We start from the raw sequence: 18683 nt of genomic DNA on the forward strand, positions 1-18683 counted from the left end.
TATATACTTTGTTGGGTCTCAGATGAATATTTCTTGGTGTTACACACGGAATGACAAAGTTATATATACCCTCTATCACCACTGATGGTGGTGGAGGGTATAAAAAATGTTAGTTAATATAGAATTTTAAATTTACTTGTGACATTGACCACAGATGAGGTTGAACATTAGAACTCCCCTTAAAAAATTAATCTAACATGTATGTAAAAATAATTGAGACATTTTGAAAGAATTGAAATTAAACAAGAATTAAATGATATTCTTGAAAGATATTTAATTAATAAAATAAAATCTTTGCAAGAAAATTTAATTTTTAAGAACAGCTCTAATGTTCTTACATACACATCCAATCATACATTGTTGCATTTTGGAATATGTTGGAATAACCTATGTGAAATTTTTAATGATCAATGTCATTGTTATATTATTTAGATGGCTGCAGCAACTAATAGATGCGAAAATAAACCCTCGATTCCCATGCAAAGTTTTCATGGTTATTCTTTATTTAAAATGCCATTGACTAGACATAAATACTAATTTTCTAGAAAGGCTTGTACGAATTGCATCTTATTTATATTTTTCAGAAAAACTAGTGTAAAATTTAAGCTTCTACATAAAATATTACAATTACAGTATTATTTTCTGCTACCCAGCAGTTCGACAAAGAGTCAATGCATACGAAAAAGACAGTAATTTTCACTAATAGTTAACCACCTGGATGATTGTAATTTGTATGTTTTGGGTCATTCGTCACGAATGTACCCTTCTAATCAAGAATGAAGACAGTCGTCACTTTAGTGTAACTTTTGTAAGCGAGAGCGGAGGCAATCGTCTTTTTACTGTCTCTTTGAAGGGTGTAGAGTGACGATTGACTTCCTCGTAGGACAAGGCCATGTTAAAATGGTCGGTCACCTGGGTAGTCAGGTGGCTAGGGGCCACCACAAGTGGTAGGTTAAGTGGTCAGTTCGGGACTGTCCCGTCGAACTGCTGGGTAATCAAAAGTGAGTATGAAATACACAAATATGTAGCTATAAATCACCCAGCAGTTCGAAAAAGAAAAAATAATTACGTACACTGCAAAAAATATGGTTTGCATTTTTTGTTAAAATAAAATAATTTTCCCTTTTGTTTTGCCAAATTATTTTTTAAAGAATAAAAACAAGTAATTGAAACGTTTTCAATTATATGAGTGTAGATTGTGAGTAATCGTACAATAATTTTTTAAGCGAATAATTATAATAAGTTTGAAATTTAAAACTAATACCAATTTTTTACGAACAACAAAAACAAAATCTAGATTATCCAAAAGTACGTTTGTTAGTTTAGACATTTATTCAAAAGCACTTATATAATATTTCGACAAATATTGATTGGATACATCAAGTAAATACATTCATTTTAAATTTAAAATACATACGTAGATGTATTGTTACTTTCTATGAATAATGTTTATACCCTTCATCTTCGTGAGAAGTGTATATATATGTTTGTCTATCCGTTTGTAATTTCTATAATATAATTTTCGACCCTATAAAGTATATATATTCTAGATCCTTATAGATAGCGGAATCGATTAAGTCATGTCCGCCTGTCTGTTAGGGTTGCCAGATTCCGATTTGCAAAAAGCTGGACATTGGGCTTTAAAAAGCTGGACAAAACAAAAGAAGCTGTACATAAAAAATACTGAGAGAATGCTAATTTTGGTTTTGTGTAAATAGTTTCACAGTGATACATCAAAAAACAGGGGTTCTCATATACCAATTCCGTTTTGCTATAGTCCACAGAGTATGAATATATTTTTAGTTTTCCGCGATCACTTCGTTAACTTACTTTTTAGAGCAAAAGATGTGTAAAAGCTCCATTTAAATTTTAAAAATCATAAGTACGTAAGCTGTATGTAAAGAAATTTACTATCGCTCGCAATAATAGGTCTTTTTCGCGTACTTTCCTGTAAGAAATATACAGTAACTTTATGATTTAGAGTAATTTTTAATTTACTCTCAATCAAAAAAATATCAAAAAAAAAAATACCCGAAATCCAATTTTTTTGTAAACAATTATTGGTAATGCCCTTTTGCTGAAATCTCAATCGCTAACAAAACACTAAAAAACAAATAATTGTAACTTTGATTTTTCCTATAAATAAATGGATATTTAAAGTTAACAAAACATGTAGTATCATTAAAAATATATTATTGTTTAAAACTTCATGATACGACAAATAAACTCTTTTAAAAACAAATTTATGATAAATGAATTTAAATAAATATAATTACAAATAATTTTTTAATGTTCGTGTGTTATTAATTTATATATTTCTTTCACAAAATTTTAAATTTACCAAATTTTTGATTTCTTTGGTTTGTTTACATATTCATAAATCAAACATTTGTTGTAAATATAAGTTGGATATTTTTTTACTAGGGAAAAATATTCAGTAAAATCAAAAAATTCTCTATCAACGAACTGTAATTTTTACCGCTCTCTTACTCTCTCGTTGCAAGTTTTTGAAAGTACGCGAACGGAATCCAATAACAATTGTTGCAAATTGTTTACAAATTATCGAGTATGCGAACAGACCTAATATTTATTACGACATTCAGCTGTTCAAGTGTTGAGACATGATGATAGAAGAGGGAAATCATAACATAGTTGTATAACAAATGTACAATCAGAGTTGGCTAACATGATTTGACAAAGATTACATAAAAACAAGTAAGAAAGTATAGTCGGGCGTGGTCGACCATATGATACCCTACACCAGTTATGAATATTAAATGTGATTTATTTTGCATAATAAAGCATTTATCTTCAATATTCCCTTGTTCCGATACATTTAAGCAATTTATGGATGAAAAACTAATTTTCTGAAAGAGGCTTTATATGGCGGCTAGGGGCAAATATGGACCAAGCCCGATAAAATTTTGTGAATATATTTATATTTACATAATATTTTATTTTGAATGGGGCCCGATCTTTATGAAATTTGGCAGGGTCATCAAAACTTCTATAAAACTTAGTTGTGCCGTATTTTATCGATATATCTGTATATTTAACATAATTATGAGCTCAGAAGCACTTTTCGGGGGGTTCTGTTCTATGGGGGCTAGGTGAAATAATGGACCGATTTTAACCATTTTCAATAGGCTTCGTCCCTGGGTCAAATAAAACGTGCGTGCCAAAATTCTCCAATTATCTAAAATTGCGACCTGTACCTTGCGCACAAGGTTTACATGGACAGCCAGACGGACATAGCTTAATCGACTCAGAAAACGATTCTAAGCCGATTGGTATACTTTTAGGATGAATATTTTTTGTATGTTACAAACATCACCACAAATCTACACCCACTAAAATGGTGTAGGGTATAATTATTTCAGTGTACTAAAAATATTTTATTTAGCTGGACAAATTAAATTTTAGCTTGAAACTGCTTGTCCGATTCTAAGCCGATTGGTATACTTTTAGGATGAATATTTTTGTATGTTACAAACATCAGCACAAATCCTACACCCACTAAAATGGTGTAGGTATAATTATTTCAGTGTACTAAAAATATTTTATTTAGCTGGACAAATTAAATTTTAGCTTGAAACTGGACAAGCATCAAAAAAGCTGGACAATCCAGCCAAGTCCAGCCAGGCTGGCAACCCTACTGTCTGTTGAGATCAGTTTTAGAGGGCAAAATCCGAACCTTTAATAATTCTGTTAGACATGCTTTCGAAAAGATCGCTATTTAAAATTAGAAAAATCAGTCCATAAATAACGGAGATATGAGCAAAAACCTCTAAAAATATCATCAAAAAAATAAATATTTTATCATGTTTTGATAAATAAGCAACAACACCGTGAATTTGAAAAAGATGTACATGTATGTGTAGATTTATTAGGTTTTATTATGCTCTGTATTTGGTTTTGTTTGTTGGATGCTGTTGGCTTTATTAAGATATGCTCAGTCGAAGAAGTGACTACTTCCCTTAAAAAAACCTAATAAATCAAGACCCGCAATATCACCTATTTCACCATCGAACCTATTTCTTAGCCATTTCAGCCTGCTTCTGATTCTGCATCTTAGAACAATAGCAAATTATATGCTCAATCGACTCATATTCCCATAACCTGCAATAATCCGATACATTGCTTGTCCACTTACTGACAAAGGCGCTAACTTATCAGTGCTTCATTAGCACCACCTATTGGTTACAGCGTCTTTGATACTTTGCAATACATTCTACTATTCCAAGACTGGTTTATGCTGTCACGGAATCTTACGAATATCAGATTGACAAATGGATGATTTTACCACCCTTTCCCGAGCTCTGTTCATCCGCAACTCAAGCGAATGACAAACACTCTCATAATGTCCCTAAGGATATTTCTTCAATCTAGCCACCACACCCGTTACAAATGTTCTATACGTGACAGGTATAGAAAGATGTCCAGGCCGCCTGTGTAGAGCTTCTAATGACACCTGTAATACCCAATGGAGCCACACCTTTGAGCTTTGTTGATAATTTTTTTAAGACTTTCCTTTTTCAAGGCCTCCCTTGAAAGTTAGAATAGGCAGGACAACCGATTTATCTATTTCTCTTAGGGCGGCTTTCTTACTCCTCAGTTCAACTAGGTTTAACTTGCTGTTAGATTAAATTCGGAACAAATTTAGGCAGACTTTAACCGATGATTGTGTTTTTCAGTTTTAGATTTAAGCGCAGTTAACTTTGTTAGTATTGCAAACTTTTCACTCAAAAACATAAACAATGAACAGCTGTTTTTTGCAAAAAATACTTTTGTAAAATGGAAAATTTTGGAAAAATATAAAATAAACATATAAAACAATAATAAATAAAACAAAACAAATCAGAAAATTGCAATTTACTTAAAATATTATATTTTTGTTCTTCCGAAATCATTGTTTCATCGTTTTTGTTAATTGAGTTTTTTTTTCACTTATAACTTGAGTTTAATTGCCCAATTACACTCAGTTAAACTAAGATAATAAGTAACTTTACTCATAACTGAAAAACACGAAACATATATTAAACCATGTTTAACCAAAGAATGAAGATTATATTTATCAGAAAAACTCGCCCTTAGATTCATAAATACTGTCATGTAAATGTCGGTTCTTTCGGGAGAATAAAAAATTAATACAATTTTCGTAATTAAACATTCTTAAAACGTTAAAAGAACCTTAAACTTTATTGAATCGTCAACATTGAAATATCAAATATACGCAATATTAATGGAAAACGGTTGTTTTTTTTTTTGTAAAACGAGTGGAAACAAAATTGTTAAGTTCAACCAATATTGATAAAAAAAATTACAGTAGGCCAGGGAGTTATACTATTTTCCTGAACAGTGAATGCGTTTAGAACAAGAATCTGTTTTGAAATTTGCCAAACGCCTTTCAACTTTTGAGATACGAATAAAAACAGTCTTATAATCACTTAGTTGAATCTCATCCGACTTTAAGTTTTTCAACGGATTTTGAAAGAAAAAGCTGGGCCCTTAAATTATGATATATTTATATGTTTAAATAACACAGAGAAATATATGATTGTGTATTTTACCAGAAAACTTTTCAGATATTGCTAAAAGAAAAACTAGTTTACTAAATGTTACTCCAAGATTTGCTTTAATGACGATATGTTAAAAGACTGTTTCCACCGCGGAGCCATCCTAAAACAATATCAAAATCGGTAACAAAAGTTTTTTATGTGACTTCGACTTCTAGCGGAAGTATTTTTACTATAAAATTTACAACAGAGGTATGATGTATTTTAACATTTCAATCAGTGAGTGTAAACAAATAACGTAACACGTACGATTCATATTAAATAGATCTGATAAAAATTTAGTTCAAAATGGATGTCATTAACATTTGCAATAAAATAATTTACTAAAATAATGACATCAATATTTATGCGTTTAAACAAACAAAAACACATAAACTGCCTTATTTCAATTTCATTTTAATGGGGTTCATAAAATTAACACCTTTTCGTGGATTTTTTGTCAAAGAAAATTGTATGTACTTACACATATCTATATAACCTAAATTATAGTTAATTTTGAAATCTCTACAGTCTGTTGATTTTAACTTTGTTTAATACAAACGATTTAACTGTATGACAATTACTTTGGAAGTATTTTTGTTGAAGTAACGCCAAAATCATGTACATAGTTTATTTATTTTGAAGTTTTTTTATATAAAAATCAACTTCAAAACTAACGTAAAGGGCGTTTAAAATATAAATTTTTCTAACAAGTTATTCTTTGTTAACAATTGTTGTGAAAATAACTATATATTTGTACCATATTTATGTTGGTGTGTAAATTGATTGGTTTAAAGAAACATTCATATGAAGTTACCTCAGTGAAGAATGAGGGTTAACATTGAGAGCTTTTCTCGTCATTCTGTTAAGAGCTCTAAAATATCTCTCAATATTAAAAGTCGGTTTTATTTATGCAACGATTTTGTTTTGTTTTATTTCTGAAAATTCTTAAAATTTACATTCATATTTAACATCTGGCATCTTAAAAAAAAGTACAAAAGTTCATATAATGTTATGCCAGAAAGGAAACCTTCCCGATTAGATAGAAATATTTTTAAATCAGTCGGTACTTTAAACTCTTTTTACAATGGAGGCTGTGTGAATAAAACGCGGTCATTGAGCCGAGTCTATATCGAGTCAATTTAACACAATTTTTTATACCCTACACCACTATAGTGGGGAGGGTATTATACGTTTGTGCTGATGTTTGTAACATACAAAAATATTGGTCCAATACCAACCTTAAAGTATACCGATCGATTCAGAATCATTTTTTGAGTCGATTAAGACATGTCCGTCCGTCCGTCTGTCCGGCTGGCTGGCTGTCCATGTAAACCTTGTGCGCAAGGTACAGGCCGCAATTTTCAAGATAATTTGATGAAATTTGGACCAAGCATATTTTTTGGCACAGGGACGAAGCCTGTTGAAAATTGTTGAAATCGGTCCATTATTTCACCTAGCCCCCATACAACCGTACCTCCCGATTTGAACTTTTTATGCCATAATTACGTCAAATATTCTGCTATCTCTCTAAATTGGCACAAATAAGTTTTATATAAGTATAAATGACACTGCAGATTTTCGTAAGGATTGGCCTATATTTGACCCTAGCCCCCATACAATCCCCCCTTCAAAAAATGACTTAAACGTCTAAAATTGACTTGTAATCATTTGTATCGCAATGAAACTCAACAAAAATAACTGTTATTTAGAAATATATCCTTTTCCCAAATTTACCGAGGATCGGCCCATATTTGACCTATATAAAGCCTCATTTAGAAATTTTAGTTTTTTTATCAATAAATGGCTTAAATATTTTAGAATTATGGTAATAATCAACATAAAAGTTTCTTTACAAAAAATAAAAAATTTATAAAAAGTAAAAATTTTAAAAATTTTAAACTCAACAAAAATAACTGTTATTTAGAAATATATCCTTTTCCCAAATTTACCGAGGATCGGCCCATATTTGACCTATATAAAGCCTCATTTAGAAATTTTAGTTTTTTTTATCATTAAATGGCTTAAATATTTTAGAATTATGGTAATAATCAACATAAAAGTTTCTTTACAAAAAATAAAAAATTTATAAAAAGTAAAAATTTTAAAAATACACTCATGGTGTAGGGTATTATATGGTCGGCCATGTCCGACTATACTTTCCTACTTGTTTTCTATTTATTTATTTTAAATAAAGCAACACATACTACATGACATTTTTGTACTTAAATTTTCATCAACACATAATTGCTAAATAATATTCGCAAATACCTAATAATAATTTTTTTCTTCATAAGTAAACTTGCAGTTAAGAAAATTTACGCACAAATATAAATGTTTGTATGTATCTGACTCTTGGTAATTTAATATTGTTTACTTTTGTTTGTAAAAAAAAGACCGCCATTGTTATTTGTAGTTTGTTACTGTTATGTTTTTTTAATGTTTTTGTTTGTTTATCTTCTATTGTCCGAGAATAATAACGAAAATGTTGACCACCAAAAGTCAGTTTAAACAATCAAGTTTATAAAGTTCATGTCAAAATTGTATGTAGTTTTAGTATGAACTTAAATATTGAAAAACTTCAGCCATTGTTTTAAATTTCTACATTATTGATAAATAAATCAATAATAATATTTCAAGTTAGATTACTCTTTTTTTTAATTTAATATATTAAAAATCCATGTCTTTCCTTAATTTCATATTTATTGTCCAACATCTTTATAATTTGACAGGTTGACTGTTTGTGCACTCATAACAAAACATTTCTCTACTGGGTTTCATGTAGTTATTTGAACAAGATTATAATTACTTTTTCGAGATCTGGCGGGTTACTTTGTAACTTGATTCGAAAGAAACAAGTTTCCAATTTGTATTTTAAATACATTGCGTTTCGAATGTTCTTTCTTTCGAATCGAATTACAGAGTAACCCCCTTGATGACGTTAGAAGCATGAGTACTAGTTCTTCAATACATCATTGAGACTCTATTACATAAACATTTAGGAAATAAGTACTTATTATACTGATCTAACATCCATTGGAGATTTTGACCTTTTTTTGACAGATTCTATTTTATACTTTCTAAATTTGCCCAAAGCCCGTACAATATTCTACGAGCTTCTTCCTGAAACATATGTCCCTGTTGCGTATGTATGATATCTACCATTATATATTAAACTGCGAAATCAAGGCAAAAAGAACACTGAACATTAAGCTCCAGTCTGCAAAAGATGGCACAGAAATATTCCTCGTAAAGACGAAATAAAAGACAACTGAGAAAAAGGAAAGGAAATCAGTGAGTGGGCATAAGCGCCAATTTTATGACAATATCCTCAGCCCTGGTTCACACTAGGAAACTTTTTTGGGAAACTTTTGATTGTTGTGTGTGAGAGAAAGATAAAGAAATATCAACCATCTCTTTTTCTCACACACAAAATCAAAAGTTTCTAAACAAAAGTTTCTCAGTGTGAACCAGATCCTAGTAAACTTTTGTTGATAAACTTTTTCATAATTCTCTTTTGAAGTTTCCTTGATGACCACACATAGAGACTTTTGTTTCAGAAACTGCTTACTATTTGCATTGATTTGTTGTACGAATGAGAAGAATAACAAAACAAATTTCCGAGTGATATTCTTTCTCTCTCACGCAAAATTAAAAGTTTTCCAAAAAAGTTTCCTAGTGTGGACCGGCAGTGAAGTCGAATAAGCTGCGATACGTGATTCTGGCGCAATCTATAAAACTCTCACATAACTAAGACCTGCTTCACACTGGAAAACTTTTGTTGAGGAACTTTTGATTTTGTTTGTGAGAGAAGTAGATGGTTGGTATTTCTTTCTCTCACACACAAAAATCAAAAGTTTCCCAGTGTGTACCAGGTCTGGATGGCAGTAGTATATGCAACTCTAGGGATTGGGGCAATGAGGCGCAATATGAATGAATCGCTTAATCACGACTTGATAAAAATCATGTATTAACAGAGACCATTTTAACGCCCGCAAGACTCAAAGTTGTTTTTAACACATAAACGCAGATATTGTTGTTCCATCTATATACATATGGGTGGTGTAAATATTAAGGAATCGGAAACTCTTTATGTTCTGGGCATGAAAGTTCCACGCGATATCCGCCTGACTAAACACATTTTTCACATTGTCGAATGAAACATTCAAGTGTCTCGGTTTTTTTGAAACGGTGTAAGACATACTTCACTCCATCTGATCTTCTTATTATTTACACCACTTATATCCAATCGATATGGGCAGAAGCTTCAAAGTCTATTTTGGAGCTACTGGAACGCGTACCAGAAAGAGCGACGGTACTTATCGGTGACAGTAGGGTATCCAACTCTATTGATTTACTGGAACACCGTCGCAACGTGAGGTGTATTTCACTGTTCTATCGGTACTACAATGTGTTCCTTTGAAATTAGGGAATTTGTTCCCGATACCCGTATATTTTTGCATAACACACGTCTTTCTTCAAGAACACAACAATTTGTGGTAGATTGACCATTGGACCACACAACGCACTACAGGAAAAATTCATTCTTCAGTATGAAAATGTTATCGAATTCGACCAACAACATTATCCAAGTGAAGATGATTCGATCGAGAATGTGAAAACCACTGATGGAAATTCGGAAACAGATGTTAAAAGCCGAACCAAAGATATGCTCCGAAAGAGCAACTAAATGCCAATAGAACAATTATGTCAAAGAAAATGACAGTGTATTGGTCACACTCCAAAAAAAGACAAGTAGGAAAGTATAGTCGGGCATGGCCGACCATATAACACCCTACACCATGAGTATATTTTTAAAATTTTTATTTTTTATAAAGAAACTTTTATGTTGAATATTACCATAATTCCGAAATATTCAAGCAATTTATTGATAGAAAAACTAATATTTCTAAATGAGGCTTTATATAGGTGAAATATGGGCCGATCCTCGGTAAATTTGGGAAAAGGATAAATTTTTAAATAGCAGTTAGTTTTGTTGAGTTTCATTGCGATACAAATGGTTACAAGTCAATTTTAGATGTTTAAGGCATTTTTGAAGGGGGATTTGTATGGGGGCTAGGGTCAAATAAGGGCTGATCCTTACGAAAATCTGCAGTGTCATTTATTCTTATATTTGTGCCAATTTTTAGAGAGATAATAGAATATTTGACGTAATTATGGCATAAAAAGTTCAAATCGGAAGGTACGTTTGTATGGGGGCTAGATGAAATAATGGACCGATTTCAACCATTTTCAATAGGCTTCCAAATTTAATCAAATTATCTTGAAAATTGCGGCCTGTACCTTGCACACAAGTTTTACATGGACAGCCAGCCGGACAGACGGACGGACATATCTTAATCGACTCAAATAATGATTCTGAATTGATCGATATACTTTAAGGTGGGTATTGGACCAATATTTTTGTATGTTACAAACATCAGCACAAACGTGTAATACCCTCCCCACTATAGTGGTGTAGGGTATAATAACACTGATATACAGTGTGTACTGTGGAATAACGCTGATCTGGCGATGATCAGTGAAAGAAGCGTTTAGATGCAAGGGGTTCTCATGAGCACAACTCAGAAATCTTGTCCAAGATTGGATAAGATTTAGAAGTTATACGTACCATATATATTAACAAATGTTATTGCACCAATAGCTGTGAGTGGCCTATTAACTCTAACAAGGACATGTAAAAATTGAAATTAAAGTCGGAAATATAAAAAGTTTTTGTGAAAATTTATAAACATTTTCTAACACTTTCATAAATTACTTTGCATTTTTGATTTCTTTAAAGTATAGACATCAATTACAACAACTATAAATAAATATAATATCTAAATACTTGTACATTCTGTAGTTTTCTGAATGGGCATTGTTGTACACATGCGCTAAGTAATAGACAAAAAAACTTTAAAATTTTGTTAAAAAAAACAATGCTTCTTAAATAAACATAATACTTAGTCACAGTTTAAAATCAGTATAAAAGCTTAAAACTCTCATGAATTGAGCATTAGTAGCTGTCTAGTAGTTTTAGCGTTAATTGTTCGCAGTTTCTAAAACATAATCCGATAAAAACCGTGTTCGAATAAGTATTACCAACATGAAGTGTTTTGTAAGTGTTCACAAAAAGGATTAAACGATAACAAATAAAACAATATAAAATTAAAATATTTGTGAAAAATTAATAAAATACTATAAAAATGAAATTAAATCATTCTAGACCATTTGCGTAGTTGTTTTTGCTCTTGCCATCGTTGCAAGAGCTGATGAGGACTTAGTAGCTTCGGCATCAGATAATTCCGAAAGTACACAGGAATTATCGGGATCAGCAAGCAGTCTAAGTCCATGGCAAGAAAAACATCAGGAAAAACGTTATGTCGGTGGTTACGCTGGTGTTGGTGCATATGGCACTGGTTTAGATACTCTTGGCTATGGTAGCGGTTACTATAATCCTTACCAATCGAGATTAGGTTTAGGTAAGTATGAAGGGTTTTCAAACTATCCATTAGGTTTATACTTAAGAAGTAGCATTTCACTTCTCACTTCTTTAGCAGAGATTTTGAAATTTAATTTTGAAAATTTGTCATCAAAAAACTTTTATTTTCCGTTCTTGATATACCGTAGGATATACCGAAATTGAAAGCTATTAATTAATACTTAACTTATTCCAACAGATGGTTATGCTGGCTATCCTGGCTATAACGGTTATACTGGAGGCTATGGCGGTTATGCTGGTTATGGCGGATATGGTGGTTATGGCGCTTATACTGGTGGCTATAATTCATATCCTTACAACTCTTACTATCGTGGTGCTTATCCTTATGCTCGTCTTGGTTATGGAGGTTATGGCAGTTACGCCGGCTATGGTAGTTATCCATCAAGCTATTATTCCAGCAATTATGGTAGTAGCATTATTGGTGGTGGTTTGGGAGCTTTGGGTACACCCGGTTATGTTCCACCCGTTGCTGGAGCTGCCGGTTATCAATATGGTCCCGGTATTTCCGGAACTGTTTACTAAATAGTTCAAAAAACAGTATTTTATATATATTTTTTTCAAATTTAGAATAAATTTTGAAATTTTTTACATTATTTAAATATACACGCATAAATTGCATTCTTTTATTGTTCTGAAAAAGCATTTTTGAATTTGTTGAAATCAAAGTGGAAATTGTAGCCCTATACATTAGGAATAAAATTAATTTTGGCAAAATGTTTGGCATGCTACCACTTGATGCCAATGTTGTGTAAAATGTAATTTAAATTCTCATCCGGATTTACATAGTTTTTGATTATCCTAAATCGAATTACATTAGATTTTCTAGATAGATGTTGAGAGTTTAAGAATTGGCTACTGCCTTAAAAACTAAAAAGAATAGATATAAATCAGGATGCAGTAAGTACCCAGATCAACTGGAAGTTCATTACAATTTGTAACTTGAGTGAATCTTTTGATTCTTTGAATCTCGAAATGTGCCCAGTAAAAACCTGGTAATGGGTTGTACTTCCATAACTCCTTACTTTTCAATGACTATTTACTTGCCGTCTGCATTACTTTGAAGTACTCGAGTAATGACTTTCTTTTAATCTGAAAGAGAAGTACGTTATTTTCGGTTGTCATTTTATTTAATTGCGTGTTAAGAATTGTGTTTTTTGGGTTTTAATTAGAATGGCGGTGCATTAAGCACTCATATTGCCAGGTAATCACACGTTTGTCCAGATAAAACCCCACCAAACGAAATATACCTTCATATAGGAAGTTGGAGCATGCGGACTTTATTTCATCAAAAGTATTAATGGTCTCCGATTGGTATTGAAAATCAGCAAAATCGGTTTACAACTTAAAAAGTTATGAGTAAACATTTCAGACTACCTCGAAAAAATTACGTTTTTTTCATAGTTCTTTCAAAGTTTTCACAAAAACTACCAAAGATATTTCGATGAATTTTACATTTTCAGGGCAGTGATTATCTATGTTCAAAATCTTTACAATCGATCCAATATTTCCGATAGCCCCCAAACAAAGGTATACATATATTCCCGGAAATTAGTTTATCGTTAATAACTCCCCCAAATATAACGGTATCAACACAAAATTTTGTACACGCAAATATAATATGAACAGGAATCATACTATCAACGTAGATCTAAGTCGGTCCACAATTGGTCATAGCTCCCATATAAGGTCCGCTTCCGAAAATCACCTAAACGCACGACACCTTAATCACATCTAAAAATGCGATTATATATTTTTCGCTTTTATAAACCAAATATTTCCTTACAAATGAAAACCCATTTTAAAGTGAGGAAAGAGATGTAGAAAAGTCACTACAAATAACATATTCGAAGTACATCAAAATTTGGCGAAAAACCAATGAAATTAACATAAGGATGTCATTGAATGAATTTGGTTTATTTTTGACATGCAAATATTGGATTTTTATTGCATCTATGAATAAGATTAGCTGTAGTTCATAGTTGTCAAAAATGAACAACATCCCTCCAATGACACGCTAATGTAAAATTCATAGGTTTTTCACCATAATTGGAAGTACTTCAAGTATGTTGCTTGTGGTGAAAATTCTACTTATCTTTTTCACTTTTTTTGCTGGGAAGATATAGGATAAATAATATAATGAATATAGCTATTTCATGGAGCACCACCTCCAATCGTTACAGAAATAGTGAAAAATCAAGTTTTTGATTTAATATAACTTTGTCATTTAACGGGTTATTATTTTGCAATGTACATTATGGCTTCTATCTGTTTTCAGTCTCCTTTTGAAATGTTAATATCGTAAAACATGCCATATTCATAACAATTATCAAAGTTATAGAAAACAAATTTTGTATGAAAAATTGTCTTATAAACCTTTGATAAATTGTTATGAATAACGACCGTAGGGCATATTAAGGGCGAGTTTTTCTGATAAAGATAATCTTCATTCTTTTGTTAAACCTGGTTTAATATATGTTTCGTGTTTTTCAGTTATCAGTAAAGTTACTTATTATCTTAGTTTAACTGAGTGTAATTGGTCAATTAAACTCAAGTTATAAGTGAGAAAACAAAATTAACAAAAACAATAAAACAATGATATCGGAAGAACAAAAACAATATATTTTAAGTAAATTGCAATTTTTTGATTTGTTTTATTTATTATTGTTTTAAATGTTTATTTAATATTTTTCTAAAATTTTCCATTTTACAAAACTAATGTTTGCAAAAAACAGCTGTTCATTGTTTATGTTTTTGAGTGAAAACTAAACAATACTAACAAAGTTAACTGAGCTTAAATCTAAAACTGAAAAACACAATCATCGGTTAAAGTCCGCCTAAATTTGTTCCGAGTTTAACCTAACGGCAAGTTAAACCTAGTTTAAATGATGAGTGCGGATAATGCGGAAGATATTTAAGATTATATTATAATCCTTTAAATGTCTTTAACTCCTAAAGCAAATGAGAGCAAGGAAAATTTTCTACACAAGAAAACATTAAATTTAGTGTATTGCAAGTGGTGAGTAGCCGTTTAGAGTTGGTAGATTTTCAGAAATTTTTTAGGAATTGGTTAGCGATTTTTTGCACGGACAACTTTTTCTAATACTTACAGGGCCTTATGCAAAAACGATTATTAAAGTTAACAATGGTTTACTGCACACTTTTTTCATATAAAAACAGGTTTCAACAGCCATTGTTAAATTAATAATCGTTTTTGCATAAGGTGGACAGTGTATAATATCATACTCCATACAGTTAATATCTTGGAACTAACCACAAGTCATCCAATAGTGAAATCCATTTCTGATATAGGGCAATAAAAAATGGTGTTTCAACTAAATACTAGAAAATATTTTGGGAATATTTTGATTTTCATTTTCGCCGTTGCTATCTTGACTCACCTTTAATTTTAAACTCAACGTCTAATTTTGATAATTCAAATCCAAGATACTTTCTTAAATCGAATTTGTAAAGTTACTTCAATTCGATTTCCAATATCATTCATCCGGGCTAAGTAAATTTTATAGGAAGTTTTACACCTGATTTTAACCTTTTTATTTTAAATTATTACTTAAATTATTACACTACCGATCTTTAGAATATGATAAACAATTTTAGTATTATTATAATATATTTATTTTAATTCACAATAACATTTGTTTAATAAACATACAGTGGTAAATGTTGAGATTATAGTGGTTAAATTTGTTTATAAATTCGAAGAAAACTAAAATATACAATGAATACTAAGCTTTTGAGGAATGCACACAGGACATTTTGAAACATAAAAAAAACTAATACATACAAGGAAAATTAAAACTAATTGAGAAAATTTTCTAATAGTTGCTCATCACTATCAGGATCACTATACTGCAAATTTGTGAATCAGGCAACAGGAAGTAGCAAAATATTTAACCTTCCTTGAGGCCATTACCCCATTCTTTGGCAATCATATAAATAGCATGTTGATTTAATTTTGGTCCAATTAGTGGATTCATTTGTGCCATATAGCAGCACAGCCAGAATAACCAACACGTCGCTCCAGTTAAAATCAATGTACAACGTATAAGATTTTGATGTGGACCCTTTGGTGTCATCAATGGCAAACCAATTCCCACGCTAGCCCATATAGCAGTAAAGAATAAAATAGGAAAGAATGCTGCACCCATTTTTTAATGTTTTATTGCAAAATTTTCCAAAATTTCTTTTTTATTATCAGCAAAGCTAAAAAATCAATTTTTTTCGTTTTCTATACACAACAATAATGACGTTTTTATTTTCATTAATGACGTTCAGAACCCTGAGCCGTCAAATATTAACGGCGGCGGCTTAAAATCAATTGTAAGCCGCTTCTAAATTTTATAATGAGCCAAAATCGTCTTAAAAAAATTGACGAGGATCGCTCCTTAATTAATTTAATAAATGAGAAAATTTCTTTCGTATAAAAAAGCGTCGATTTTTATATATTAATATTCAATTATAAGTGAGCAATAAATTTCGGCAATAGTTTGATGGTGGTAATAAAAGAATCAGCACAGTCGAACGTAACACTCTTGTTTTTTAATAAGCAACCTAAATATAAGAACAACGTTAACTTGTTCGTATATTACAAAAGTTCAGGAGCTCAGAATCCAAACAATACAAAGTATACAGAGATGTCACTTTTGACATTTGAAAAAGTCTAAAATCAGATTTTGTTTGATTTTGAAATTGTTTGGTGAGAAGAGTTATATTAAATACAACTAAAAAAATCATCGTTTTGTTCAAAAGAGAGGGAAATAGCTTTTTGCTCGTGACGTCTCTGTATACCCACCCTGTGGTCAGGTCTACGATGTGAAAAATACAAAAACCGTATACAGAACTATCGTAACGTGACGTAAAATACTTGACTAATTAGCCTTAACATGAATTAAATACAACGCTGTGTTTTGTGGGGAGTGGTTAATTTGTTGTTTGTCAAAATTAGTAAACATTTGTTCGATCTATTGTTTTATTTAATTTTTACTCTATTTTTTCTCAATTTTCTAAATAAAATTAACTTTTTAAAATGATGCAGCCATGGAAATTAGCTATTATAACTATAATAGCAATTTATTATTGTACACAAGGTTTGTAAATCATAAGTATATGACAAAAGAAATCTTTCGATGTGAACCACTCCTCATTTGTAATTGCAGTTAATTTTGTTGCGGGCTTGGAATGTTATGTTTGCTCCAATCAAACGGGTAATGTGGAAAAGTGTTTGAATACGATTAAAACTTGTGAGCCCGGTGAGGATGTCTGTGGCACGGAAATACGTTGGGGCAGTCAGCCATATTTCTCGCAAGGTGCCCTTAAACAGTATTACGTCTCAAAACGTTGCATGACCAAATCCATGTGTCAAGCGAAACGTAGACGTCATATGCCCTATTGTACACACATTTGGTATGAAGATTGGTCGTGCCATGAATGCTGTCAGGGCGATAGATGTAATTATTTTGTAATTGTAAGTATTAATGTATAATCTTTATGGTAGCATTATATTTCAAACGAATTTTAATATTTTACTTCTATGGGATAAGTATAAATGAAGCCTTTAAATTAAAGGGTGAAATTAAATACAAATAACATTGAAGCAAAGTCATTACTTAAGTGAATAACTAAATAATTAGTTGCAACTGTGTATATAAAAGTATACAGGTTTTTTGTATAATAAACTTGATATCAACCAGAGTTGGAAGCATAAACAGCTTGTTTGCTAGTTAGTGACTCAAAGTAATTTTAGACAAATTTCAAAGATCTTTTAATGCTTTAAAGTAGAAACTTTTTTAAAAAAGTTTAAATAAAAGAAAGTTTTCTAAAAAGATCAATATTGATGAACTTTTACTTTTCTTAAATTTTGTAATAATTTTTCAATATTTAAATATTAAATTTCTTCTCTTTGCAGAGCGGTTCTACGAAACTACACACTTCATTCTTAACATCAGTAGCTGTGTTAGCTTTATCCCTGTTCATGGCTATTAAACTTCAATAATATTAAACAGTTTTCAGCAAATAATCATGTAAACATTAAGCCCTAACAAATTCGAATAGCATTATTATTTTAATATTATATGCAACTTATTAATTCTTTAATATTTAAGAATCTCTTTCTTAACATTCCATATTGATTTTTTTTACAAAATATTGCCTTTTAAAAGAATTTGATTTATATGAAATATACATAGATACATATGTATGTACATTTATATAAAATCAAAAATGTTTAACTACTTGACAAAAAAAAGTGACCTTACTGTATAAAACGAATGTATTCTTTTGTATGTAGTGTAAGTTTTTATTATTTTAATTAACTCAAATGTTTAATATGTATTTTACAATCCGTCCATTATTATTGTTTATATTTTTTATACACAATAAAACAAAACATATCATTAAAAAATTAACCAAAGTGTTTTGCATTTTGTTTAAGATAAAAATCTTTTAATTGACATGCCACGTATGGTCATGAATATAAAGTGGCAAATAAGTAAGTAAATAAAATTTGATGGTGTTTTAAACATTTTCTTAATTGTCGCATTAACTTGTGAAATTTCTATAGAAGCTGTTAAAACATTGAACATTGTTATATTTAAATATTATTTTTT

General features: G+C 30.7%; 3 protein-coding genes across 3 annotated transcripts; 2 read left to right on the forward strand and 1 right to left on the reverse strand.

Moving 5' to 3' along the window:
- The first annotated feature begins 11536 nt into the window (after positions 1-11536).
- On the forward strand, positions 11537-12699 carry LOC111681457 (prisilkin-39). The gene is made up of 3 exons (XM_023443241.2): positions 11537-11676; positions 11785-12040; positions 12239-12699. Exons 1-3 carry the CDS (start codon positions 11665-11667, stop codon positions 12580-12582), a joined length of 612 nt encoding a protein of 203 aa, XP_023299009.2. The 5' UTR covers positions 11537-11664; the 3' UTR covers positions 12583-12699.
- A 2976-nt stretch (positions 12700-15675) lies between these two features.
- LOC111681454 (V-type proton ATPase subunit e) lies at positions 15676-16329 on the reverse strand. The gene has a single exon (XM_023443237.2). The coding sequence runs from the start codon at positions 16224-16226 to the stop codon at positions 15969-15971; it is 258 nt and encodes an 85-aa protein (XP_023299005.1). The 5' UTR covers positions 16227-16329; the 3' UTR covers positions 15676-15968.
- A 667-nt stretch (positions 16330-16996) lies between these two features.
- LOC111681448 lies at positions 16997-18477 on the forward strand. Its single transcript, XM_023443227.2, has 3 exons — positions 16997-17165; positions 17235-17542; positions 17984-18477. Exons 1-3 carry the CDS (start codon positions 17105-17107, stop codon positions 18068-18070), a joined length of 456 nt encoding a protein of 151 aa, XP_023298995.2. The 5' UTR covers positions 16997-17104; the 3' UTR covers positions 18071-18477.
- Positions 18478-18683: the final 206 nt, after the last annotated feature.

Source organism: Lucilia cuprina, chromosome 3, assembly GCF_022045245.1.
Source record: "Lucilia cuprina isolate Lc7/37 chromosome 3, ASM2204524v1, whole genome shotgun sequence".
Taxonomy (NCBI): Eukaryota; Metazoa; Arthropoda; class Insecta; order Diptera; family Calliphoridae; genus Lucilia; species Lucilia cuprina.